Source organism: Micropterus dolomieu, linkage group LG17 (assembly GCF_021292245.1).
Source record: "Micropterus dolomieu isolate WLL.071019.BEF.003 ecotype Adirondacks linkage group LG17, ASM2129224v1, whole genome shotgun sequence".
In the NCBI taxonomy this organism is placed as follows: domain Eukaryota; kingdom Metazoa; phylum Chordata; class Actinopteri; order Centrarchiformes; family Centrarchidae; genus Micropterus; species Micropterus dolomieu.
The window spans coordinates 22,471,878-22,498,988 of record NC_060166.1 but is presented as its reverse complement, the minus strand read 5'-3'; the positions used below and the strand labels follow the sequence as shown (position 1 = coordinate 22,498,988).

At 41.5% G+C, this 27,111-nt stretch overlaps 2 protein-coding genes across 16 annotated transcripts in view; both read left to right on the top strand.

Annotated features, from left to right (window-relative positions):
• The window catches only part of arhgef12a (Rho guanine nucleotide exchange factor (GEF) 12a), a 43,731-nt gene extending 25,269 nt beyond the window's left edge, over positions 1–18,462 (top strand). For 4 of the 7 annotated variants that reach the window (XM_046073500.1, XM_046073501.1, XM_046073499.1 and 1 more), the window contains 37 exons: positions 2,055–2,153; positions 3,400–3,449; positions 3,681–3,738; positions 3,841–4,013; positions 4,314–4,391; positions 4,714–4,833; positions 5,319–5,426; positions 5,755–5,889; positions 6,113–6,214; positions 6,401–6,511; positions 6,636–6,734; positions 7,065–7,107; positions 7,347–7,452; positions 7,621–7,758; positions 7,868–7,900; positions 9,413–9,527; positions 9,617–9,722; positions 9,810–10,013; positions 10,103–10,235; positions 10,314–10,346; positions 10,475–10,626; positions 10,879–11,025; positions 11,402–11,487; positions 12,267–12,392; positions 12,681–12,795; positions 14,314–14,414; positions 14,652–14,729; positions 14,878–14,953; positions 15,059–15,226; positions 15,441–15,528; positions 15,623–15,700; positions 15,789–15,883; positions 16,006–16,224; positions 16,344–16,580; positions 16,698–16,927; positions 17,040–17,115; positions 17,228–18,462. In XM_046073500.1, the coding sequence (XP_045929456.1) occupies positions 2,055–2,153; positions 3,400–3,449; positions 3,681–3,738; positions 3,841–4,013; positions 4,314–4,391; positions 4,714–4,833; positions 5,319–5,426; positions 5,755–5,889; positions 6,113–6,214; positions 6,401–6,511; positions 6,636–6,734; positions 7,065–7,107; positions 7,347–7,452; positions 7,621–7,758; positions 7,868–7,900; positions 9,413–9,527; positions 9,617–9,722; positions 9,810–10,013; positions 10,103–10,235; positions 10,314–10,346; positions 10,475–10,626; positions 10,879–11,025; positions 11,402–11,487; positions 12,267–12,392; positions 12,681–12,795; positions 14,314–14,414; positions 14,652–14,729; positions 14,878–14,953; positions 15,059–15,226; positions 15,441–15,528; positions 15,623–15,700; positions 15,789–15,883; positions 16,006–16,224; positions 16,344–16,580; positions 16,698–16,927; positions 17,040–17,115; positions 17,228–17,238 (4,127 nt within the window). In that variant the 3' untranslated portion in view covers positions 17,239–18,462. The remainder of the gene's footprint in view (positions 1–2,054; positions 2,154–3,399; positions 3,450–3,680; positions 3,739–3,840; positions 4,014–4,313; positions 4,392–4,713; positions 4,834–5,318; positions 5,427–5,754; positions 5,890–6,112; positions 6,215–6,400; positions 6,512–6,635; positions 6,735–7,064; positions 7,108–7,346; positions 7,453–7,620; positions 7,759–7,867; positions 7,901–9,412; positions 9,528–9,616; positions 9,723–9,809; positions 10,014–10,102; positions 10,236–10,313; positions 10,347–10,474; positions 10,627–10,878; positions 11,026–11,401; positions 11,488–12,266; positions 12,393–12,680; positions 12,796–14,313; positions 14,415–14,651; positions 14,730–14,877; positions 14,954–15,058; positions 15,227–15,440; positions 15,529–15,622; positions 15,701–15,788; positions 15,884–16,005; positions 16,225–16,343; positions 16,581–16,697; positions 16,928–17,039; positions 17,116–17,227) is intronic. The other 3 variants (XM_046073503.1, XM_046073505.1, XM_046073502.1) reach the window with 2 other exon arrangements.
• A 649-nt stretch (positions 18,463–19,111) lies between these two features.
• The window catches only part of grik4 (glutamate receptor, ionotropic, kainate 4), a 353,258-nt gene continuing 345,258 nt past the window's right edge, over positions 19,112–27,111 (top strand). For 7 of the 9 annotated variants that reach the window (XR_006828758.1, XM_046073785.1, XM_046073784.1 and 4 more), the window contains exons 1-2: positions 19,112–19,415; positions 25,546–25,668. The gene's annotated coding sequence lies outside the window, so the exon portion shown is untranslated. Of the gene's footprint in view, positions 19,416–25,545; positions 25,682–27,111 lie in introns of all 9 variants that reach the window. The other 2 variants (XM_046073778.1, XM_046073779.1) reach the window with 1 other exon arrangement.

Below are 27,111 nucleotides of genomic sequence, written 5' to 3'. Positions count from 1 at the left end.
CTAGTCAAAGTCAAGAAATCATAGGTGCGTTCTTTCTGTTTGAATCAGTTCCGCCACCGTTGTATCTGGTCGTGCACCAATTTCACGGTAGAAATCCACAGAGGAAACACCTTTATCACAGAACAGCATTTGAATTTTCGATTGGTCAAACATTTAGATAGTCGAAACGTCGTCTGACCTTTTGTATGTAGTGTTTTAATGACTTGGGTTCCGTCTTTTTGTGACTGTGGGGCTAAAAGTACGCTGTCAGTTTTAAAGGTCAGTTTATTCTCTGGAGTACATTTGCTTGTGTTTCAGCAAAGGGTGCCGTTTATGGATCAGTTAAACCTCTGAATAAAACATTAGCTTAGATGGATTAACCTGATGAGTGATCATGTCAGCACTCCAACTCCTCATGGTTTAACACCTACCAAAGATCTCTGAAATACTGTTAAGCATAGAACACAGGCAAAAGATCAACATCTAGAGGCAAATTCGCACCAGCTCTTTAAACCATATGGCTTCATCTGTTTCGTTGACACCCCTGCCCTCTCCCTTTTTCCCTTCCCCCTGCTCCCTCAGCTCAACCTGACCCTCTCTCCACCCCCCACCCCCCAGCCTGGGGCTTTTGCCTCCTCTAACCGCTCTCCATGTCCGAACTCCTGCTCCTTCCACTCTCCAACCCCCACCCCACCACTGCCCTTATCGATCGACTTACCTCTCTGGTTGATGCTGCACTGACCAGGAAATAACAACAAGAAAACTGTTTAAGGTTCACAGCACAAGGACGGCGTATTAGGGCCATTGTAGCCTGTCTGAAAGCTCCACCTCTTCTCCCATGTCTGCAGTGACTCGTCTTGTACTAGTAATGACTAGTTCTTTTCTTATAAATTTACCACTTTAGTCCCAGAGATTAGCCAAGTGTTTTTCTCATAAATTTAAGTATTTTTTTTTTCAGAGTAATACATAATTTTTTTTGACCAACAGTGGCCCCAATATGCCGTCGTAATATGCTCTATAGCAATGTTAGATAGCTAACTTCTTGTTCGTGATATGAGACACAATTTATTTCTATTTGAGCATTTTGCATTCTTTGCATTATGTTTACCTTTGTTTGAACTGTCCTGTCAGTCTCGTCAGTGTCGGCCAGACATAAGATAAGCTCTGATCTCTTCTTCCTAACGAAACACTGCGTAAAAAAACCTGAAAAGTAACATTCCTTCTTCTGGTCTTTGAGACTACAACCAGAAATGTCTGGGTGTCAGATCTGTTTTAAACTTCATCTCACACGGAAGTACCATAAAAAGTTCAACATTCAAAGAGGATTCTTCTTCTTTTGTTGTCTAGTCACCAAATGAGGTAATTGACAGTGTAACACTTAAAATGAAAAAATGTCAACACTTCATAAAATCCCCCTTTAAAACTTTTTGTTCTTTGAATGTTTATTAGCTGAGCACAAGCTTTCTTAACTGTACACGCTCAGATTATGGGATGTTGTCATGTTATCCTGACAACAGAGTCTTAGACTACTGGAGATATGTTAGAGGATAGTTTCTGTGTGTCTTAAAACCAAACTCACATGCCCAAATGTACTGTACATTGAGAGCATTATTACTAGCTGTAATTTTTCTCTTGTCCATACTGACAGCAAAGAGGGCCCTTCTTTTGTTTCATTTTCAGTGTTTGTGATGGGGAGGCAAAGTCTCTTCATAGTCAGTATGGACAGAGGGAACAAATACAGAGATCAATCATTATTTTGAATGTGGACAAAATATGAACTTGTCCCTTAAATCTGGAGTGTATTCCCTTATCCTTTGGCGAATGTTTTTGCCCAGCAAATTCAGTATCAGGAAAACAATTAAGTGTAAAATGGAATGTTTATAATGTGCAAAATACTTGTTTAGCTTTTAGTACAAGGGCCTCACCCTTGTACTAAATGCTAAAGTTTAAGTTGCATAAGTTTTACTTTTCAGAAGGTTTCAAGTTCAAGTGAGTGAAGTACATTTCCTTTAGTGACTTCCTAGTCCTTTTAAAGAAACTGTTATGTATTTTTATCCTGTCTGTTTCACTTGCAGGTCTGGTCCAGCGATGTGTAATAATCCAGAAAGATGAAAATGGCTTTGGGCTCACTGTCAGTGGTGACAACCCAGTGTTTGTGCAGCTTGTCAAAGAAGGTAAGGCGGAGTCTCAAACTTGAAAGGAAGATGTTTTTACAATGGCTACTTCTAAGGTCTAAGCAATTCTAATAGAGTTAGAGATAGGGCTCCTTTTCCATTCACTGACATCAGACTGTCACGGTAGTTTGCTCTGAACTCACAGATATGAGGGGTAATTGGGACTCGACAACCACCACTCTGGCATTTACTTAGAGCAGTGAATCCACTGACTGTATATTTCACCCTCAGTAGATTCACAGTAGCTGCAGCTTCTGCTTTATCATGTTGTCTTTTAAAGAAGGGACTTTGACTTAGGATACTTATGTGGTCCCAGGCAATCTTTCACTGTCTGCATGAAGTGTGAGCTGTTATCACCTCACAGAAAACATTACATGGTCTGTACAGTAGTGAAGAAAGACAGAAAAGGAAGGAACTAATTGGAGGACTTTTGTTGCACTGTCATCAGAGCTTGTCAGTGTTTAACTATCCCTGTATGGCTCCCCATTTGTGCTTTTGTTACTAACTCAACAGGAAGAGCAATCTACTTAATTTCATCTGAATAATTTATATGACTTATTTTTCATTTTATTGTGAACTGAGAGGCAAGCAAAATGTATCTGTAGTATCATGCTGCTGCTTTTCCCATTCATACTTGTAAGATGAAGTCTAACTAAAGTGCTTGTGGTAAAACTCGGATGTTATGTTAATCTGAAATAAATGAATCCAAATATCTTATTACAATATTATTATTATTAATTATTATTGACAAAATTATTTAGTCACGCCTGTCCTTCTACTTTTAGACTAACTGATCAGACAAGTGTTAAGTTCAGTTATAGTACTTAAAATATCCATACTATTACAAAGCTGGAGACTGAAAATGCACATCATAAGTAGTGTATTAGTAAAACTGTATTTGGTTTACTTAAGCTGTATGCTGCTGACTATAGAGTCAGACGTGGATCTCATAATTACCTGTCTCATGCCTAAATCCCTTTGTTTGGGGTGGAGCTGCGAAACAGGTCCATCTCGTAATATAACCACTGTTATGGTCTTTCAAAATAGCACTCAAATAGTCACTTTGCAACACCGGGTCTGTCAACGCCGTATGGTGTATTCATTGTGCAGAAATATCAACAATTACACCATGAACCCATAGGTCCTTTGTGCATTCCCCCTTTCCATTTCATTCTTCCATTTGTTCAATTTCTTTTCCCAAGTCGTCTGTTGTTTTAATGCCCTTTTTTTCCTCTGTGTTTGCCAGATGGGGCTGCTATGCGGGCAGGTGTTCAGACAGGAGACAGGATCATCAAGGTATTGTGTTCATCTGCCCTAACTTTAAACTGCTAAGAACGCTGTTTTCTTGTCCAAGGCCAATACAGAGGCTGTAGGCTGCCACCTGCTGGTCAGTCAGTATTTCAACTCTCTTCATGTTGTGTCTGGGGAATGAGATGTCAAATTGTAAAACCGGGCCTAGAATGGGAGGTGTTGGACTTTGCATCTGTTTTTTTAAATTCTCATCATAGCACCATTGCTGTCTTCCAGGTTAACGGGACCCTTGTTACACATTCTAATCACATTGAGGTGGTGAAGCTTATCAAATGTAAGTTCTTCTGTCTGTGTTCAAGGAAAAGCCACATTTTTTAAAGATGAACCTTAAATTAAAACTGACATTTTGCATTGATTTTTTTTTTTCCCATTATAGCGGGGTCCTATGTGGCCCTCACAGTGTTGGGGCGTCCCCCAGGGCTCGCCCAGATCCCTTTGTCTGAAGCAGAGTCTGAAATGTTGGGCGTTAGCATTTCCTCCCCAAACTCCCCAGCAATAGAACGCCCCTACAGTCCTCAGCACTGCCTCTCCAACACTCAATCACCATGGGTACTAAAGACATCAGCTACTTCTGATGTCCTCTTTCTATTTTTTACCTTCACAAACTTGTTGTCTTTTTTCATCCTCCTTCCTCATCATAATGAACATTTTTACCTGGGTTATTTAGATCTTTCTCTTCTAAATATGCACATTTTTGTGGTTTTCTATGTCTTTCTTACAAATGTGTGCTTAAATTTGCTTAAATAAATGAATTACATACACCTAATATTTGTTTAAATGCATCATACCTGTAGTCTAAAGCACAGTTCCAGATGCTTTTTAACTTCCGTTTTTGTTTTTTCCCCACAGGATGACAATAGCAGCATGTGCAACCAGAAAGTTGACCTCTTGCAAAAGATGCTCTCAAGAGAGCAGCAGGAGCTGCAGGTTAGCAGAACAATCACTTCCACTTACTGTCTTCTCTCTCTTTTTTCGGTGGTAGATGTTGGCAATAGCGAAGTTATTATCTGTGTTGAGGATCAGCTCTCATCCATCTTTAAATAGATCACTTTTTGGTAGTGGCAGGTAGTGTGTACACTTGATGAGGCTGCTGTTTTTTATGCACTGATCTTTTCTGATCTTTTCCTAAACACTATGTGCTTCATTCCAGTCCACGTATGACATATTTTACTTACGTGATTGTATACAAACAATAGGATACTACTGGTCCTGATTGCTTGTTGTGATTTCACCCCCTCTTGCTGTATAGGCTATGAAGGAGGAGTACAGCAGGAACCCCTCCCCCAAACTACTGAAAGACATCCAGGAAGCTACGAAACACATTCCTCAGCTGCAGGGTCAGCTCTTTAGGGCCACTGGGGCAACACAGGTAAAGCAAATAACCCCCTTTAACGATCTAACTAACTACCCCCGTTTACTTGCATACAGAATAGGGTATCTAGGGACACTGATCTACCAGCCACATCCAAGCAGCCTTTGTATAATTTTGTGTCGTGCATTTAGGGATTGCTTCAGACAAACAATAATCCTAATCTTATCAGAGGATTAGGCTTTGTCTGCGGGAAGCCACTCTTTTGTGTCTGTGTGACAGCTTATTTTATATACCTCACTGGCGGAACACTGTGTTATGTGTGTCAACATATTGGTCTGCTCTCTCAATTTTAAAAGTTATATTTTATGAGAACACACTTTTAAAATAGTCATGAATTCAATACATTTATTAAAATAAAACCAATGTAGCCTGTTAGCGTTAGCCTTTTTTTGCTTATGTTGTTTAGTTATGGACTTTCTTGTTGTTATGTGATAAGGTTGTTCATAATTAGTAACTAATCTTGTGTTTACATGAATTCGTAGGAGGCTGTTCCAGGTGGTGATGCAGATGATGGTGGCATGTTTGAAACAGAGCACACTCCCACCTCAAAGGGAGACAACAGTACAGACCTGTCCTGGAGCAGCACTCCTGTAAGTCATCACCTATCAGCACTGCTAACCAACATAATAAAAATTTCCCTCTGAACTTCATATGATTCTTCTTGGATTCCAAGACTAGGGAAGCTTTAGGACAATAGATTCATGGCATCATGCTCAGCTTTGGCTTCTTTAGATCTAGACAATACCAGTGCAGACATGAAAAGTGTATATATTGATTCTGCATTCAAATTACTGTATGGTCACGTTTGAGAACTAACAACATACATTATTTGGGAACAGGTATTGAGGTTTTTGGGGATTTCTTTTTTTAAATTAAGATTGATTCAGAACGTAATGTTTTGTTCCATGCCACCAACAGATATCTCGTGTATTTGGGCCTGGATCTCCTGACAGCCTGTGGCCAAGAGAGTCATCCTACCCAAGCCCAAAGAGCACACCCAGGAACAGCCTAAACTCCTGCCACTCTCCAGAGGCAGAGGATGCCACTGACCTGGTAGCTATACTCTTTTGACATGTGATAATTCTGCTTAAAAAATGTACTTATTCCTTTCCCGGTGTTAACTTGGGAAGGACATGCATTTTTGAAGTGTGTTTCATTAATAAATATTGCATGTTTTTTTATGTATTTGATGAATAATCCTGTCTGTGAAGGTATACTCCAGATCAGTTGGGTTATAAATGAGAATTCCACAATGTACCGCTGTTTTTTCCCCCAGGACACTCTGTCCCCTACCAGTGTCAGCAGTCCATCCTCCTCTCGCCTCGTCTCGCAAATCATTGGAGCTGAGGACGATTATTTTGATTCAGACCAGGAGCAGGTATTTTACCACAGGGCAATCTTAGTCTGACTCAACACAGCTGGTATATTCAATATATTTTTAAAAGGTGTGACTGTGCTGTAATTATAAGCTTTTCATTGTAAGCAAGGTTTCAATAATATTATTAAACTCATGTCACATGTCCATACAGTTGACAAGACTGCAAAGTGTGATTTTTGCTTTCAGACAAATGGCCAGTCTAACAGTTTTAACAGTATTGAGCAGCTCAAGTCTCGCCCAGCCCACCTCGCAGCCTTCCTTCACCATGTCATCTCTCAGTTCGACCCTGCTCCTGTGGTAAGACCCTCTTCCTTCACATCTTGTGTAAATCTTACATGTATTAATTTACTTAAATTATGCAGCCTGGCAGACACAACATCTCACTGGTTTTTTTTAATTAATCCTAATCTTATTTCCTCAGCTGTGCTACCTCTATGCTGACCTCTACAAGCATACAAACTCCAAAGAGACCAGACGGGTGTTCATGGACCTCCACAACTTTTTCATTGACCGGGGAGCAGTAAGTACATTTTTTGTTCCCCACAGTGAAATATGGGAAACACTACAGGTCAGACATAATCCTGTACAATCTCTAATCTGAAACACCAATGATGAGACTTCTTTTTACACAACATCTCATTCCTGCACAGTTAACACCAAATTGCATTGGTTAGAATAAGGTGATACAATATACAGATTGGCAATTACATCATTCATAGGTAGTTTATGATCTATACATTGACATTTAATATCATTTGAAAAAAGTGTTTACTGGACTTTAGTATAGTCCCTCATTTCTTTGTTGTGCCAGTTTGTAAGTATGAAACAGTTTTGTTTGTTTTTTTAACAGAATTTAAAGGTTGCTGTTCCTGATTCCATCTCTGCTGATCTCGGTAAGTATTTCATGCTGTCCTTTTTGCTTCATTCGGTTGTCTGCCCAGTGTCATTATACAGTCCCTGCAAGTTGATCACTTTGCTCAGCCATGCACACTACCGACTAAGGTGTTAAGAAATCAAATGCTCCAATGATTTGGAAAGTATCATCTGACCAGTGCATATTTAGCCTGCATTTGCCATAATCCCTTGAGTGACTTGGCTTACAGTATACGTGAGTGTGTGCATGTGTTTGCAGACCGGCGGCGGACAGAACTAATCCCAGAGGAAATAAACAGACAACATGTTCAAACACTGCAAGACTCTCTGCTCCCCGACATCCAGAAGAACCTTGAGGATTTCAGGTAACTGAGCCAACTTAACAATTTGGTCAGTTCTCACATAAAGCAAATAACAAAAACAAAACAAAAACATAGTATCAGGTTAAGTGCACGTCCTTCTGTTTAGCCATTTTTGGCTGGGGCATTATCAACCTAACCACTGTATATGACTTAATGTGTTGGTACATGTAGGCAGAAGCGCAGCATGGGCCTAACAGTGGCTGAAGTAGAGTTGGCCAGACTGGACCAAGAGAGAGTCAGAGACCGTGTCACTCTGGAGCGAGAGCGCTCGTATGCTGAAAACATTGTCACCAAAATAGAGGATATCTTGTAAGTAGAATAAGCCATGTATACGGACATACACTGGTTGGATGCACACATACTTACAAATGCAAAAATTAGCCACTCAGACAGAATTTCTTCTTTGTATTGTTTATAGGTTAACTACTCAGACCACAGAGGAAGAGAAATGGTAAGAAAACCTTTTGCAGAGCATTTGGTTGGTTGATTGATATAAATAATAATTTTTGCCCCGGCCTTCCTGTGTGGAGTTTGCGTGTTCTCCCTGTGTCTGCGTGGGTTCTCTCCGGGTGCTTATAGACGGACTGGTTGTTTGTCTATGTGTGGCCCTGCGATGGACTGGCGACCTGTCCAGGGTGTACCCCACCTTTCGCCCGATATCAGCTGGGATTGGTTCTAGCCCCCCCCCGCGACCCTATATACAGGATAAGCGGTTGACGATGGATGGACTCTCATAGCCTCTCCAGCCATAATTGCATTTACTGTCTGTAATGCGTCTCAAAATAATCTAAATGAATTGTCACAGCTTATTTTTTGTGACGTTTGACTCATTTAAATTAGGTTTGGGTGTTCTTCTCTATTTTCATATCGTCTAATGCAGGATCCCAGTGAAAAGCCAGCATGGAATCAAAGGGCTTATTAGCTTTACGAGAAACCACCAGAAACCATAGACTGCATGCCAGAAACATCTGTAAATCCACAGTACAGTGTTTCCCACAGAATTACCATGTAACTCTGGCACCGCGCACGGGTAGACGCTACAATCGATACTGAACAGCAGCTGTGTAGGCTACAGCGTGCTAACCTCGACAACCCAGCTGTATTCTAATGTTTACATAGCTTTAACGTTACTTATTAGCTAGGCTCCTTACTAGCTTGCTTATTTGAAGGTGGGTCTCCAACACAAATCGATAGACTAAATTCATAGAGTTTACTTGAATGCTTTAGTTTTTCTGTAAAAACACAGCTCTGTTTCCATTTGTGAGAGAGAGAGGGAGAGCGCGAGCAAGCGGAGGTGATGAGCGAATCTATGCGCTGCGGGCAGCTCCACAATGAATTATTATCACAATGAATTTTACTCCTATTTATTAGTTTTTGTGGCGGTCAGCGTTGATAATTGAGGTGTGTCGTGTTGCCACAAATAAATCAGTGAATGGGAAACACTGCAGTGTGGTGCAGATTCTAGAGACTTTTTATGTCATCTTAGTTCTGATAGTGAGTTAGTTAAAATCGCCTTAATATCTGCGCATGAAGAAACAATTGCTGATCATCCTTTTAATCGTCGATAGCCAATCCAATCTGTCAGAGGTAGTAATTTTTCATCTTTGAAGTATAGTCTTTGATGTTTCCATTAAGCAGACATAACATATTGGTGTCATCCAAGCGCCATTCTACTGTAAAAATGAAGCACCCGGGCAGTCTCTTAAAGATAACATGTAATTTATGCAGTATGTTTATATTAAATAATTCAAACGTGTGACTGATTAAACTGTCTTGTTTGAAATGCCATATGGTAGCAGCACACCCCAGATGGTTTGTGTAGAAATTGTACCAGGAGGACTGGTGTGACATATGGTACAAGTCACAATATGGACACTTGTTCTCTTCAAATTTTAGAACTGTTTTGTTGTTGGTTGGAATTCAGAAACCATTCTCAAGCGTTGTCACTCTTGTTTTCATTTAGCACTACAATGCAGTATGTCATTTATACATACATGAAGCACCTTGGTGTGAGGGTCAAGGAACCTCGCAGCCTGGAGTCCAAACGGGTCAGGATCAACTTTCTTCCCAAGATCAAGGTACTTAACATTACTCTTTGCGCCTTGGCCCTTCTCCCCTCTCCCGTTATCATCTACCTGACACTTACCTTGTTTTTAATAAAATACAGAAAAGCATCAAGACAGAAAAGGAAGGGGAAGAGAAGGTGAAGAAACCCAGATTTCCCAGTATCCTTGGACCTCAGCGTCGGCCCAGCCGCATTGAAGCAGCATCAGGTGAGTTAGGACTTTTGAACGAGACAAAATTACGACACTACTTATACAGCTTTGTCTAATTTTGACGCAACCTTTCTCTGTATTCAGTGGGTAAGGCCTTGGATGGTCGCCCCCGGCCTCAGAAACAGTTGTCTCAGCCCACACTGGGGTCAAGTGATCACATGGAAGCTGGCCGCCTAAGAGGCAGCCAGTCCAGCGAGGGCTCTGAACTCATACACTCCACGTCTGTCAGCACCTCATCCCCAAACAGCGGCACCTTTAACTCAGACACCAGCCGAGACACTGATATGGGTAAGCTTCTGAACGACTTGAATTGAACACATCAGTAGTAGAAAAAGACGGCGGAAGCGATGGTTTCTAACTTGTTAGTTGTCTCTCAGGTGGAACTCCGACTTCGGGCCCCTCCAGGTTAAGTGACGGCCTTCAGTCCGACCCTTTGGACGGGCTGCTGTATCCTTCTTCGCACTTTGACAGCCTGGACCAACTCCAAGAGGATGACAGAGAAAGCGACAGGTGCATTTACAGTCACATTTGCAGTACCACTTTTGCTTCCTTACTGTGTTTTTATTTTTAACATTGATATTTCTTTAGAGCCCATGAGGGAACACCAAAGGCCATAAGAAGGTGATGATACCAGATCATAGTGACTTTTCTAACTTTAAATCCATCTAAAAGAAAAATAAGTACGGGTGATACGCAATGGTGATTTTTTTAATAGCCAGGTAAAAAGCTAACTTTGTGTCTTTCCCTAGGCTTGAGGGACTGGGTGCGGCTGATGTCCAGAGTGAGGACGACCAGGGAACAGACTCTGAGCATGACCCCCCAAACTGGCAACAGCTGGTGGGGCGAGAGGTCCTAGCGGGTCTCAGGCCTCAGGAAATCAAGAGACAGGAAGTCATTAATGGTGAGGACAAAGCTTACCACTTCACATAATAATAACAATTCATTCAAGTCAGATCTGTTTTCAAAGAATAGAAGAGGTGCTTAAATATGCAATTGAGTTGCAGAATATAATGAGTAGAAGGGAGAAGAGAGAGAATATGCAGCAGCAGAGCATTTTTTTGGGATCCAACCCAAGTTGCTGTCAAATGTACATCATGTTGAGCCGCACGAATGATCTGCCATCTTGAATTAACATCTTGCATTGTGTCTGCAGAGCTGTTTTACACAGAGCGCGCACACGTGCGGATGCTGAAAGTGTTGGACCACGTTTTCTACCAGAAGCTCTCCAAAGAGGCCATCCTGCCTACTGCTGACATCAAGAACATCTTCACCAACTTGGAGGAGATTGTACAGCTGCATGGTACACACACACACACACACACACACACACACACACACACACACACAATCACGACACATAAACACTCACATCCTGAAATCCAAACAACTATTGTTATCTATGCATGACTGCTCTTGAAGCCACTAGACACAGTGCAGGGGAAAAAACCCTCAGAAATAAGGCAGTGAGAATTAGGTTGAGTTTAAAGTGAAACTAAACTACAACAGAAGGATTAAAATATAGAACTTAAACTGTGCAAACTCTCAGCACCCTCATATTGTCATGTTGTATTCTTCATCTTTGTTATCTTACGAACACACGAACACACACACACACACACACACACACACACACACACACACACACACTCACTGTCCATTGGTGCTTTGAATTTCAGTTTCAATACTGGAACAAATGGTGGCCGTTCGGAAGAGAAATGAGTCTTCGGTAATTGATCAGATAGGAGACGACTTGCTCTCCTGGGTGAGTACAATTCTCAGGCTGAAATTGTATTTCCTCTTTCAAACATTTTCTGGTATTGAATACATTTCAAGATGACTGATGTGGTAGGGAGGGAAAAAAGGGTATTGTGCACCACTGTTGCCCGAAATAGCTTAATAGCAAGTAAAAAATGTTGACGTTGGCATGAGATTGCTTTCCTCAGCCCACAGTTCTGTTTATTTTGACTTTTCGTATGTACATATAAATGGTTACAGCTTATATATATATATAATAGAGAAGGTGTTATCAGCATTTATTTAACACTTAACATTCCTTATATCACCATAAACACCAAAATCCTGAAAGATAAAGCCTTGGATAATTCTTTTGGACAAAAGAACAGCTCTGACCTCCTCAGTAGCAAGAAATGTAATCAGAGTGGAAGTGAAATGGAAGCCTGTTTCTCAGGAAAGGGTTATGTCAGACAGTGCCCTAGATTTTGCTGACGTCTTCACATCTCAATATCATTTGTGATAGATTAAATGTGAGGTAGCCACATATCAGCTGGCAGCCTTGTCTTAAATGTATCAATGGGGGATAAGTAGGGTAAACGGTCCCCTAAGGGTCCAAGCAATGATCTAGTCTACATTCAAACTTAAAGCAGTCCCTGCTACAAGTACTTAAGCCTGGCCCCCTTCTGAGAGTTGCTGCTCATTGTAGTGGTTAAATACTAGGCATTTCCATGGCAACTGCCCCTGACCCAGTTCAACTGTGGCTGATTGCCGTCTCTGTCCTGTCTTGGTGTCGTGTCGCGGTTACAGTTCAGCAGTGGAGAGGAGGAGAAGATTAAGCAGGCGGTGGGGACGTTCTGCAGTAACCAGCCTTTTGCTCTGGAGATCATCAAGACCAAGCAGAAGAAGGACTCGCGGTTTACTTCGTTCATCCAGGTACTGACATTATGCTCACATGTTGCAGAAAATTGTTACTCTCAACATGAATAATATTTTAGTGAAAATTACTAGATGAAGCTCAAAACGTGTCAAACAGGGGAGTTAAATCTGTTTGATTCAGGGAATTCAGCTGAAATGTGACCTCTCTGAGTAAGAACCTAAGCTGCATTTAGTGCTGCTCAGTCACTGTTTATACTTGTTTCAACATGTATTTCGGCTGTTTGGTGACCGCTTAAGTTCACCCAAACTGTATCTATTTTTTTTTTTTTTTTTATTGCTTTGCAGGAGGCAGAGAGTAATAGACTGTGTCGCCGTCTGCAGCTTAAGGACATCATACCCGTAGAGATGCAGCGGCTCACCAAGTACCCCCTGCTACTAGAGAATATCGCCAAGTACACAGGTGCTGTAGCGTTGCCTTACCAATTAGAGTTTCTTCACAACAGTTGGCAGTGATTTGTCCATGATGTAATCAGGTTCTTTTAGTGCACAAATGCTGACTGGTTGCATAGTCTTGAATGTAATAATGATTCAAAACAAAATGTTTAAATAAGCATGTAGATAGTAGTTGTATTGAATGATAATAGAATAGCTGTAGCTGATGATTATTTTCATGGTTAATTGATTATTTGTTGATTATATAAAATGTCAGAAGATTCCCATTATAAGTTTCTAAGTCCAAAGTGGGGAAACCAGCAAATCTTCACATCTGAAAAGCTTATAAGCGTCCATTATCTAAATTGTAGCACACACATTTTCTGGAGTTGGACTAATAGCTGCAGCTCTATATTAGAACATAGTTGGCATGACACTTGATGTGATTAAAGCATACAGTGAAGCACCCGCCGGCCACTTGTTCTGGCGTTGGACACACATAAAGCTGTCATGATGTCAACATGCCTGCAGGAAGAGCCACAGAACAGCTTTGTGCATTCATACAAACCGCTTACAGTTCATGCAGAAACAAAAACGGACCCCTCTGCTGCAGTCTTATTTAGACAAGTCTGTTCCACTCAGTCACGAATACTTAGTCAATCACTGACTCTGTCAAAGCAAGAGAAATGATGATCTACTTTTAAAAATGACAGTTATCATATTATCCTGAATTCTCTTCACTATTGCATACAGTTTTAGACTCTCCTGACCTGAATAGTGTTTTTTCTTTTTTCTGTCTACAGTCCAGTTTTAACCACACTGGCTGGATAGCTGGATAGCTTGCTGCACCAGTACAACATATTTGGTCTGATGGTTGTCGTTGTCAGCTTAACAAGTATCGAATTCTTGCTCAGAGTCTGGCTGCCCTGCCCCCCACCTTTGCATGTGACCTCCATGATTAGAGCTCAATTATTGTATGCAGCTTTTCTCTCCAGTGATCCTCAAATCAATTAGATCCTATGAGGTAATTAATTCAGTATGGAAATTAATTTACTCATGTTTTGACTATCCATAGAAACATGTAATAGAGGAATAATACATAGTTTGTATTTCATAATCTGAATGTAATGTAATGCAATAGATAAATGAAAAATCAACTCCTGGGATAGAAGAAAGTCGATAAAAGCGAACCAAATGAAGTCTTAAGCAAGGTTCTGTATGGCAACATGCCAACCATTAGTGAATTACAGAGAGAGAGATTATCATTTTAATGGTCCTGGAGCGGTAGTGCACATTTTGGGAAATGTCTCGCCCATTATTTGGTCCATCATTTTAGTCTTGGCTGGGGTTTTGGTCTCACACAGAGAGAACGCACTAACGATAACGTATAACCAGCTATTATGGGATAATAATGCCCTTTCTGCTTTATCATAATTTTAAAGAATAATGGCGCGTTAATGGACAGAGGAAATATCAATTTGCCGGACAGCCCTCCTGCAGAACTAAGGAGGCCTTTCTTCTTATTTGATGTCATAATATGTTTCAGACAACACAGTGGAGAAGGACAAAGTCAAGCAGGCAGCGGACTGCTGTAGAAAGATCCTCAATCACGTCAACCAGGCAGTGAAGGAATCTGAGGACAAGCAGGTGTGATGTTTTTTTAAATCTCCTTTCCATTTTTGCCATCCCCTAGACTTTTCTCTTCCTCCCTTTCAGTCTCATCCTAAGCCCTTTCTTTCTTTCTTTTTTTTTTTTTTTTTTTTACTGCTCTACCACAATTTATTTTTCCACTACCTTGTTTGCTCCCCAGGCAGTAGCTTCCTTTTAAAGAGCGCTTACTTATCCCTTTCCCTCTGTCTCTATTTCTCTCCATCCTTCCTCTAGAGGTTGGAGGACTATCAGAGAAGATTGGACCTCTCTTCTCTAAAGCAGACAGACAACCCCATGATCCTGGAGCTAAAGGTGAATTATCTGCGCCACCCTTTTAGCTTCAGTTTAAGCACACTCACTTGTTGTACACCCACATGTGCTGTTAGGTAAAAATGTAGTACTATGTAAAACTGGACCAGTATCATGAACTTAAAGCTTAAATGTATTTTCCCTCCATTAGAACTTGGATCTAACTAAGAGAACGATGGTGCATGAGGGGCCGCTGTCATGGAAAGTGAACAAGGACAAGACTATTGGTTTGTATTGAGCACATTCAAAGAGTTTGATTCTTCTAAAAACTCCAGCAGACCAGCGCTCATGTTTGACAAGTAATACAAATCTCCTATCTGTCTCCTTTTCAGAGTTGTACACACTCCTCCTGGAGGACATCCTGGTTCTGCTGCAGAAACAGGATGAGCGTCTGATCCTGAAGTGTCACAGTAAAAACCTGGCAGGCACCGCAGATACCAAACATATCTTCAGCCCCATCATCAAACTCAACACTGTTCTAGTGCGCTCTGTGGCCACGGGTCAGTTAACACCCAGTCTCTTGTCTGTTTTTCTGCATTTTACAAAAAAAATGGCGGGACAATAACTGGATGAAGGAGGATCTGATCAAAACAAACTAACAAAAGAACCCCTCATGATAACAACATCCAGACATACAACCCAGAATAAGGTATCAGGTTTAATGCATGTGATTAATATCACCCTAACCCTTCTGTCCACACTCTCTTCTGCCAGACAACAAGTCCTTCTTCGTCCTATCCATGTCAGACAACGGAGCCCAGATCTATGAGCTGATGGCGCCCACAGTGTCAGATCAAAGAACGTAAGTCCAAATCACTTTTGACTGATTAATAACATTTTTATTCCTCCAGTTGTTAAACCAGCTAATAACTTGTTTTTTTTCCGCCTTATACAAGGTGGCAGGGTCTAATCACCCAGAGAGCCGAGGCCATGAAAGTCAAACCTCACAGCGTCATACCATTACCTCAGACTGAGTATGTGGCTATTCCATCTTCATAATTTGATCAGATGGTTCTCAGGGTTTGAGCTTGTTACTAACATAAGATGTTGCTTGTGCGCCAGTGGGGAGAGAGACGGTGTGGAGATCATTACAGCAGGTGTTTCCAGGCTAAGTAGAGACTCCGACCGCACATCCACCGGCAGCACCCAGTCCACAGGTAACAGGCGCCACTAATTTCTTTCTTTCTGAGTTATTCCTGGAAACAGCTTTTCTTCCGTATAGTTTTTTCTTATTCTACTCAACTGTGTAGATAAACTGTCTGTAATTACACCCCTACAGACAAAGAGAGCTGTCCAGCCTCTAGAAGTGTAATACAGAGTTCTCTACCAGGTAACAATCCGTTTGAGGGAGTAAAGGCAGAGGAGGAGGAGGAAGAGGAGGAAGAGGAGGAGGAATGTTTTGTGGACCCAGAGCTTCCTTACCAAGTGGCAGACGATGGCAAAGAAGGAGACTCGTTTAACATGTTCCCTTCCAGAGCAGACGAAGCACTGAAAACATGTAAGCACACAGCACAAATAAGTCAAAACCAAGTCCTGCATGTGCTGGGAATGAATTGGCTGTACACAGATATTGTAGGTACATCTTTCAAAGCCCTTAACCCCTCACCTGTCTCTCAGTGGCAGCATTAAAGCAGGTGTTGGTGACCCAGCTGATGTCCCAGGAGGCTGCCGAACAAAACAAACGCTCCACGGGGGCGCGTCTCCTCAGGACCACCTCTCTGCGGACCCCCGTAGACAACCGCGCACGGGTGATGGTGCACAATGGCTCACAGAAGAACAGCTCCCAGACAGAGGACCCGACCCAGGACCTGGGCTCTGGGGACACGGGCTTCTTTGATTCTCCTGAAGATTATGGTGAGCCTGGACAATTGATTTGTCATTATACATTACACTGGAGGTTTAAATAGATTTGTACTTAACCAGATAGATGTTTCTTTAAGTAGTCAAATGGCTCCTTTTTGATTCTCTCAGCAGGATATTTAGTCCTGGAGGGTTACGGTGGTCCAGGGGAGAGCAGCACTGACGATGACATCTTGGCATCAAGCACAGGGAAGCAGCTGCGCACCTCACAAGGCTGCGCCGCCGACTCCGGCATCAACTTGAGGTTTTCTACAGCGTCACAAGCTGGCAGCCTCTCCTCTTTTAGCAGACAGGTCTTGTCTCACCTTAGAAACCTTCAAGCCAACCTCAACTATCTGAAGGTATCTGTAACTGAGCTCACCAACACACAAACCTATGAAGAAAGTACAATACTGACACGGTGTGGTCTTTTTATTGCCTGATCTGACAGTGACTTATCTGTTTCTCTTGCAGGAGGTTGAGGCCAAGTACAATAATCTAATATGCCAAAGGCCAGAGAGGTCAGCAGAAGACACGGATGGAAACAAAGGTATGTCAATTTATGCTCAGTGTCAACATATGAATCACTACATCTTAATATATGAATCGCTTCCTGTATCTGGCCTTTTCTCTGATCCTACACCTCAATTTCTTTTCCCCAGATAAGAGATAGTGGAAGTCCGTGCCTCAGCTTTTGGCTCTGGTCCCAAAGAGGAAGTACCGACTCTGAGTATGGTTCCTACTTCTTGTGTCCTGGACTTTCTGGACATCTTATAAGCTTGTCCTCTCACTGCTGAGCCCCATTTGTTTTCCATCGCCGTCGCCCACGGTTGCCACAGAGAATGAGAGACTAAGTCTGAGCAGAAACGTTTGAAGGGAGGAGTCATCTTTGCTGATGTCACGCCCCAGCCCCTCCGTTAGCACAAGGCAATCAGGGAAGTGGGATTGCCCCATAACCTCACCTCTTTATCATCTAACACCCATTTTCCCCCCGGAACTCCCTGCAAGAAAGAGAACTTATACCAAAATGTACAAAGATGTGTGTTTAGAATATATATATATGAAACACAAAAGAAGAAAAGGAAAATTTTAAGATAATGTATTAAGATTTTTTTTTATCCCAAGATGTATTTATTTTCTTTCTTAAAAACTTAAAAAGTGTTTCCCACATTGCTTGCATGCTTTTGGCCATGGTGTTAGCTGTTTGGCTGCTTTTCCTGCTTCAGTCATACAGGGTTAGTGTTGAGTGTTGAGTGCACGCTAGCAAACAAGCACGCTAGCCTAGCGTACCCTGTTGAAATGGCAGGAATATATTCAGACTGATAGAGGCCAGAGTTGCACTGGTGATGGATAGATCCCCTTAAAAACTCTTGAACTGTGTTTTAAAGTCTAGAATTTAAGAAAAATTCTAGGTGTGGTGTTAACTAGAATGAAGAGTCCAAAGGCTCTGATCTGGTCCTGTTGCATTTCTGTGCTGCCTCCTTCCTCCTATTCCTCCTTGCTGTGAATGGTATTTTGCCTCTCGTCTGCTCCTCTTCTCCTTTGCGTGTGATTCTCCCCCTTCTTTTCCCTGTGAACACTTATGGGTGTCGTCCTTCTCTTTTTCCTCACAACCTGGTGCCTTTCCTGCTTATTTATCACGTCCCACACTCTTTCTGTCATGCTTCCTCATCTGCCTTTGGGTATCTTGGCCCGTTCCCCCACTTCTACAAGCTCTTTCTGTATCAGCTCCTTACAGAAATGCTGCTTCTTTCTGCTACTGTTGGTGATGCTGATCTGACTGCCTGATATTCTAATAATGTCATGAAGTTTAACATATACTGTACAATGATCAAGTTGGAAGGTTATGCATAACTTTAATAAATAAATGGTGCCACGACACATTCAAAATGGAAAACCTTGCCTGTTTTTTTATATTTCTTTAAGATGCATTTTGTGCAAATATTTCATCATCTCATTAAAGGATATAAAATGATCACATTGCTGCTGCTACACTGATGGTCAGTGAAACATTTTACTTGTACAGTACTTACTGAATGACAGTTTCAGTAATGGAGAAATGATTAAAGACCATTTTTTCACTTAAAGCCTGATGAGAAAAATCAAGGACACCTGAGCATTAGCCTGATGGATCAGCCAAGTGTCAAAAAACGTAGCCTGTCCTTGAATCTTTACATACCCTGTTGTTAAAATGACTATTTTTTATCAGTGACAAAGAAAACGTTCAGTTATGCTATCAATTTTAAGCTTTAAATAACCAAGAAGACATCAGATCACAATTGTAGGTCACCCACCGCATTTTTCTCCTCATTGAATTATAGTTCCTGTTAAAAGAGAATCATCGATATTAGTACATTTAAAACTACTATGTCCGCTGGTCATAATATAGCAGTACCACACGTGCTGACGTCTTGTCCTTACATGGCATCATTATTTTGTTGTCTTGTCCTTACATGGCATCATTATTTTGTTGTCTTGTCCTTACATGGCATCATTATTTTGTTGTAACATGATTCTCCATGTTTCTGAGAATTTAATTCTTTCCTAATATAACGTTAGGCCTAATCACCATAATCACAATCACAGTTTGTTATATCCTAATCGTAATTCATTAATTTAGCTAAATAACGACCTAACTTAATACTTGTACATTTAAACCTGCAATTAGTGATATTTTAGCCACTTATGCGCTGTGGGAAACAAGCTTTCTCAGCTTTTTTTACAACTATCATCTTGAAATTCAGACGCTAACCATGCTAGCAAACAGTTGCCTAACGTTATATACACATCCAGCAGACACGGAGCAACATTATCATTCATACTGAGTCATGTTTATGCTACCTGGCGAATGTAAGTCCAACATTCACTATTTTTCTCTTTTTTTGCTCTGTTTTTCATTTCCACCTTTGGCTCTTTAGTTGCTAAGTGTTACGAGCTAAGTTAGTTGCTAACTTTGCTGTCTGGTTCTTGGCAGGTAACTGTACAGTTATTATTTATTGTACAGTGGGTTTATCAGAGCTTTTTGGCTGAAAACAGCTGCCTACTATGGACGAAAACAATAAGGTGTTTAAAAGATACTGATTATGTGATCATAGTCAGTATTTAAAGTATCCTACTAAAACTATACTATAAGTCCTAATACATTTATTTAACTCTGTTACTAAATGTATATTTAGTAATATTGACCTTTTGACTAACTGTTTTATATTTACTATCTTGCCTTTAAGTGTTTAATATGGTTTAAGAACTTGCTTTTTCTATGTGCCATATACAGCTAATTTTTCTTCGGCTCTTGTTTTTAGTTCCTCATTTTTTAATTATATAACTTAAAGTAACCTGGAATTGCAATTTGAGCATATAGCAAAGGGAGGGTGGTAAGTTATGTATTTTTGTTGAATCATTGGTAACTCGAATCCAATCCACAAGTTATAACGTTACGGTGTAAGTGAAGGAACCACAGCAGCTTTTAATAATGTGCAATAAGAGAAGGTGATGAGCATTACCAGTAGGTGGCAAACTTCTACCATTAAACATCAAGTCAAGAAGACCCACCCTGAAACCTGCAGTGACATCAGTGTTTTAAATAACCCAGGATACCTAGTGATTTTACAGATGCATTTGACTCTAGTGTCTGACAAATAAATGGACTAATGTACCCAGTTTGGCTCCCTAATGAGACAGTCCCACGGGACTGTGCAGCATTTATTGTGACTTTGTCAGGGTTTACTGCTACCTATAGTAGTGGAGTCACATCAGTGTTACGCCGGGCAGTGATTTTGCTTGGTGTGTGTGAATGGAAAGCAGGAGGACGCCTCACAGTCCCTCTTTTTCTCTCTCAGTCACCTGACTGAGGCATGCTGCAGTGAAATGGAGAGAGAGAGAGAGTGTGAGAGAGGATATTTTATGAGGAGACAATGAGAAGCCCGACAAGGTATGAATGGGAAAATGGTAAAGAGGAAGTAAAGACGATAAATTAAGAGTAATAGAAAGGAAGAGGCCGAGACAGAGTGTGATAAAGACACAGGGAAGATGAAAAAAGAAGTGGGGACAGTAATTGATTGTCTCGCTTCTCCACATGCACCTGTCACCGAACTAATTGGAGTGGCGAAGACAAAGAGGAGAGAGGTGTCAGTCACATCAGAGCCTTTCAGGAGGGCAGTTCATGTCAAGCTCCGATGAGACGAGTCGTCCACCCCACCCCCCCAGCAATGCAACAGTGCTGTGAGTCAGGGGCAGGAAAATGAAGCTTTATCGTTTCGGAGGAATCCAAAATTGGCCCTGTGTACAACCAAAAGCAAAGACCTGCATTGTTTTATTTACTTTCACCCACCAGGCCTATTTCCCATCGTGTCATCCTTTTAAAGTTATAGTTTAAAAACAGAACAGAAAACATTCACCCACATGTTTCTAGATAGTATTGATTTGCATAAATGTCGGATACATATTCAAGGCTGAAAATCAAGTTGAGGATTTGATGTGTTTCCCTGATGCTCTGCACCACAAAGAACTGCTGCAGATTATTATGGTGGAGCGCATCGTTTTGGTTGTTGCCATGGAGCTTAATTCCAAGATAAGGATGCTTGACTAAATAACTCACCTGCGACAGGAAACAGACGAGGAGAATTGTTCCCTAAACAGCTTTGAAATCATCTAACTCTGAACAGCAGTCCATATATGTGAACCGAAGTTCCTAAACAAGCACACACATTCCCATACAGGATATATGTGCATTTTTCTGTCCTTAAAGAGTTTCTCATCAATATGCTAATGCATCTACAAGTACATTTATTACCTTTCTGATGTTTCAGGTCATATATATTTACACACCAGCCTGTCTGCCTGCGGGCAGGCTGCAGACACCGTTCATCCTGCATCACTGTATAGAATTGAATCAAACTCTATTGTTGCTGCGTGACTGGCTTCTACAGCCATCGCTGTCACATAGAGAAATATTCAGTGCCAGTACTCGTGTTAAAACATGACATTTCCACGCTGCAAATCATGCACAGAATGGGCCTCATATCGTCTTCTGCGTGCCTCATTTTACAAGGTACAAGGTTGTTTATTAGTCATTATACAGCACAAGGCTGCATAACGAAACTAAATTTGTAGTTCCTTCATGCTACACACACAACATATAATTAAGTGAAGGCCTATATTAAAATATGTTAACGTATAAAATAAAATAAAACAATATAAACAGTTATTTATATACATAAATGTATACACCCCAAACATTCCACAGTGCATTTTTTGAATTTGCATCTGGGTGTATGAATGTAAGCAGCAGCAACCAGATGATATGAAAAATGAAAAAATATGAAAGTTTCATTGTACGGGCATAGTCGAGTGCGCCGTTCATCCCTATTCATCCGCGTGTTTGCAGCGGGGTGCACCCACGCAGCTCAGGAACGTCGCTGTACACAATATATGGTCAAACACTAGTGTGATCAGCAAGACTGTGTGAGGTCAAACTTAAAATCAGTCAAGAAAATAATTAGTTATCTTCCTCCAGTGCTTCTGCTTTTCTAGCAGAGTCACAGTGGGGTTGTTTGCCTATGCAATAAATCACTGTCTAGTTGTGTGGTGCTCATCAAAGACTATTATATTTCAAACTGTGGAGGAAATAAATAAAGAAGAAAATTAAGTGGACAGCTCTTACAAAGTTGAAGTTGGATTAAAGTAAATCAGCTATTTAGTGATTTATGACTGTGGCTATTCTCTTTCTTTGAAGGGGGGGGGGTTAGTGTTTGTCAAACTAGAGAAATTTGTTTATTTTCTCTTGCCTCAGTAGGCTTTAAAATATTCTTATTGTAGATATTTACATTTAAGAATATTATACCTGTCAAGTATTTAAATTAAAACTATATGGCTTTTTGTAAAGGACTTTATCAAAAGTCTGTTTATTATCAAGCTGTACTGTTGAATGCATGTCACACTCAATCAAGGACATTTGATTATTCCTTGTAACACGGTCACCTCAGTTATAACCTGTTTCCCAAACGGAAACCCCTGACCTTGGGGGATTGATATTCACGCTGCACTTCTCCCCCCTCCATCGAGCAGAAGCCAATATCTGATGGATTGGGCTGAAGATCAATGTGTTCTCTACAGTCTGATTAATCCATAGTGTCTCCAGAGTAATCACTGTCCCAGACGCGACAATGAGCCAGACGAGAGGATGTGTTAAGCCGATGGTGAGAGATGAATGGACTGACTCCTTCAAATGGGAGGAATATGCTAAAATATGTGCTGCTGAAAGAGCACAGACTCACATATGAAAACCAACAAAAAGGATACCTGAACCTATTCAGTGGTTGTTGCTGTGGGACACTTGATAATCAACCCATCCAATAATAAATAGGCACCTGTGGCGTGGCTTGGCTTGGCTTGGCATTAACCCTGTCTAATTACCACACTGCACTTTGATGGAGTATGTGGGTAAAAAGCTCCAGGCAGGCCAGCTGGCATTGGGCTCCCTGGTTCAGTCTGCTGTGAAAGAGAAACCAGATAGAGCGCCGCATAGGCGTTGAGCTGCTGAGCTGTGACCGGGGACCGAGCTTAACGTAGCTCAGAGCCACAGCAGAAATCGATGGCAGTTTTGGCAGGCATTCTCCTGCTGATTTTGGTGACCAGTGCTGGCAAGGTACACAGGTGCTGCTTCTGTCCTGCCAGGTTGGTTGGGCAAAGAGTGGGTGTCTGGTTTTGTGTCCAGTGCCATGCAAACTGAGAAAAAAAGGGGAAATGAAATCACAAAGGAAAACAGAGCGAGATGTTTTAGGATTATGTGGGTTGATAGACATATGGATGGAGTCAGCTGCTCTGTCTTGTCCTCTGGGCATGTGATGGGTCCTCATTTAAACAATGTGACAGCGATAAATGCAGACTGCCTTACTCCTCCTGATTCTGGATTTGGTTATTTATCATCCTTAATATATGACTGCCATGATCGAGACACAAGGAAAAGAGTCATTTAAACACACAACACAACACAACACAGTAGAATACATTGTACTTGTAAAGCACTTTTCTCTATTGAACCAATAAAGGGATACTTTGAAATGTATTCAATTTCTTGCCCAGACTTGGTTAGGAAGATCGATGCTACTCTTGTGTCTGTACAATAAATGGGTAGCTGGAGTGAGTAGCAAGTTAGCTTAGCTTAGCTTAAAGACTGGGGGCAGGGAGAAACAGCTTGCCTCCGTAAAGAGCCAGGCTAGCTGTTTCCCCCTGTTTCCGGTCTTTGTGCTAAGCTAAGCTAAGCAGCTGCTGTATGGCGTTTAATTATTTATGAAAGTGACCAGTCAAAGGAGGGGACACATCAGCCACTGTCTATTCCATCCCCACCTCCAAAGTCTCAAAAGTCAACTTGACTAGCCAGCGAGTGCTGAGCAGTTGTGAGTTGGCGAGGGCTGAGCTTGCGCTCATTGCAGGCCCTGCTCGTGAGACCACATTTGTGCACGCGTGGTAGAAACGCTCCCTCTTGAGGATGCTCACAATACTGTTCTGTGCGCTCATGCAAGCACCTGTGTTTTTATGTGCTTGGGGTTTGAGACTATTTAAACACTATAATGCTGGCTCCAGCTACATATTTACTGTTACTAATGTGAGAGTGGTATCAGTATTTTTGTCTAACTCTCAGCAGTTAAAGAATAGGAAAAATGTCAAACTATTCCTTTAAAATTTTAGTATTAAAAAAACCTAATTAATCTGTCTTAGCTTAGCTGCTGGAGAAATAGAAGAGCGTATAGAACATATACCCTACTGTATACTATGAGGAGTTGCATTTGGGACTTTGGAGAGTCTGATCTCACTTAGTTGCCACTGGCACCTTGTACTAGAATGAGACATACACACATCCCATTACAGTTTTAAGCAGCTGCTAGTAGATAACAGCTCACATTGGATTAAAAAACAAACCTGATGAAGACCTACGGCTGAAAGATTATATAATTGTTGCATAAATCTGACGGTATTAACAGCAGTGTGTGGTATCCTCCCTTTTTTAATTCCCCCTAGTACAACATCCTGAGTCACTAAGCGTGAGTCATCGAGAAATCATGAGTCTTCCTTTCTTGCGTGGAGCGTACAGAGCATCCTTAAATGTGTGATCATTCTTGGTGAGCATGTACGGTATGAAGAGGCTTTGGCATTTAAGCCCACATCTATAATTACTATCATGCTGTCCACTTACGAGTCGCTGATGCCCCACCACCGGTTTGGCTTATGTTTTAAGCATGAGTATGAATTTTACATGAGCTTTGAAGCCGAACAGGTTTGTTTTACATTGACCGTGTTTGTAAACAGTGGATTTTAAAAAAAGGGCTTCAATCTTGAACTGTAAGGGAGCAATATTTTCCAGGCATAGGTGATTTCTAAGGCAACATTTTAAGAAATGTTGTGTGTCCAGAGAGCTTTATCTGACCACAATCTAATCCCACTTTTTTCTTAATTCTCTCTTACTGTGATTGTGATTTCAGCTTTCAAAATAATAAATAAATAGTGATCATGGATGCTGCTCACTCTCAGTTTTTCAAAATAAAACCAGTGTGATATATTAATCCTAGTGCATTTTAGGGCAATATCTAAGTTCCTGGTGCAATTGAGCTGTTGCAGCACTATGTCTGGTGTCCAGTGAGGTGTCGGGAGGGAGGGCGAGTGTCAACTCGCTTAGCTTTCACAGCTCCAGTTGCATCCCACTATTAGATAATGAGTGGTAATGCACGCCTGTCTGAAAGTCCTGGATGGATGCTAAGAGACCAAACTGGGGTCAGGTGATTTAATCTACCTGACATGCTCCTGCAGAGTGCTGATCAATAATGCTCCAATGCTAATGTCAACATCAGGAAGGAATGAATCCACTTGGAGAAGAAAAAAAAACGCCAAGAGTGAGCAAAGACAGGAAGAGAGTAACAACAAAACCTGACTGGAATTGAAAATGACTCTTTTGTTTGGTCGTCTGTTGCTTTTCTCTCCACAGGCTGGAGGCCCGAAACTAGTCATTTGGAACAAGAGCGTCTCTTGCCGTCCACTTCAACTCATCTGACAGCATCCTGCTGACTTTTGAAAAGGGCACGAATTCGGTGGACGCTAATAATCCCTGGTAAGGCCCGAAGGTGAGCTGTCTCTCAAGACCTAGTGGAGCACACGTCCACCCAGGGGTACTGCAGAGAATGACTCCAGTCACCCTGATAATCCCACTAAACTGGTTCACAAGGGCGCTATTTGGCAAAGAGGGGAAGTAAGGGAAGGGCACCTATTAAGTGGTGCCCCACAGATGGGCTTCTACTCCCCTACATTAACCTCTTCACCTTGAGAATTGGATAAAAGGTGCTGCCGCCTCGCAAAACAGCATGAGAGCTGCTTTTACAGCATATGGGCGTTTGTCAAGTGTTGCGGTATTTTGACCTATTTAAATAATGCCCTTCGCTTCATACTTCTCTTTCCGAGCAGGAGCCCCTGTTCTTGAGAGACAGCTTATTTAGGTAATAGCTGATCTGGATGGTCTTTTCATTTCCCCCTGTTTATAGAGGTCACGCACTGACAGTCCCAGTGTGCCAGCGGCTATGATGTAGTGAACTGATTATGAAAATACACACAACCAATGTATAGTCAATTCTAGAGGGAGGAGAAATTGTGATCTGTGCTATTTAACCCCTAATAAAGTCAATACCGATAACTGACACTCGGACCTGATATTCCTGAGCTGAGGGAAATGAAGATCAGAGAGGATGGTGTGTGTGTGTGTGTGTGTGTGTGTTAGCCTGCAGGTGAATCTTCTCAAATTGAAACTGACTTTCTTCATTTGGGGTCAAAGATGCACGTACTTGATTCATAGTCTGACGGATGATCTGTTTCTGAAAGGGCAGCCATGGCAATGCATGCTACGTCGTAGTGATAGAAGGTGAACAGGAATGTGCACGCTTCAGTGACTGCACTATTTCCCCAGAGATCAGTATTTGATCTTGCTTATTCACAAGAAGAATTCTGAGAGTTTGTGTGTTTTTTGTACCAGCTCAAGTACAGCCTCCGACTTGCCAGCCAGATGCCTCGTGCACGGTGATTTGAGTCCTTCTTCAAACTGTAACTGTCACTTAAACGCTCCCACCTGTCCTCATTGCTCATTTCTCCTGCCGTGGAATGAGAAAGAGAAACACTTAACTGCCCATTCTCTTTAGCTGAGTGCAATATAGCTCTTCTGTGCTTGGATAATGGTTTGCCACGAGTGACTAAATTGTCGAATAAAAACACGTGACACTGGGTTTCCTCATCATGCTTAACAGCAGCTTTTCTACAAACGGGCATATCCACTGTAGCACATGCAATTCAGATCCCGGCAGCATCTAATTGTGTGATTGCTTTCAAAATGATCACATACAGTTTGTGTTTGGGTTGGCCTACCTGTGACAACAACATTGGAAAAGAGTTCTTGGTTTGCAGCTCCAAATTCATGTCACTCTACTCTTCTTCAGTGCTTTATTCCTTATCGCCCACCCTCTATCTTTTTCTCTCATCCCTCATATTATGTCTTCCCATCTCTCTTTGG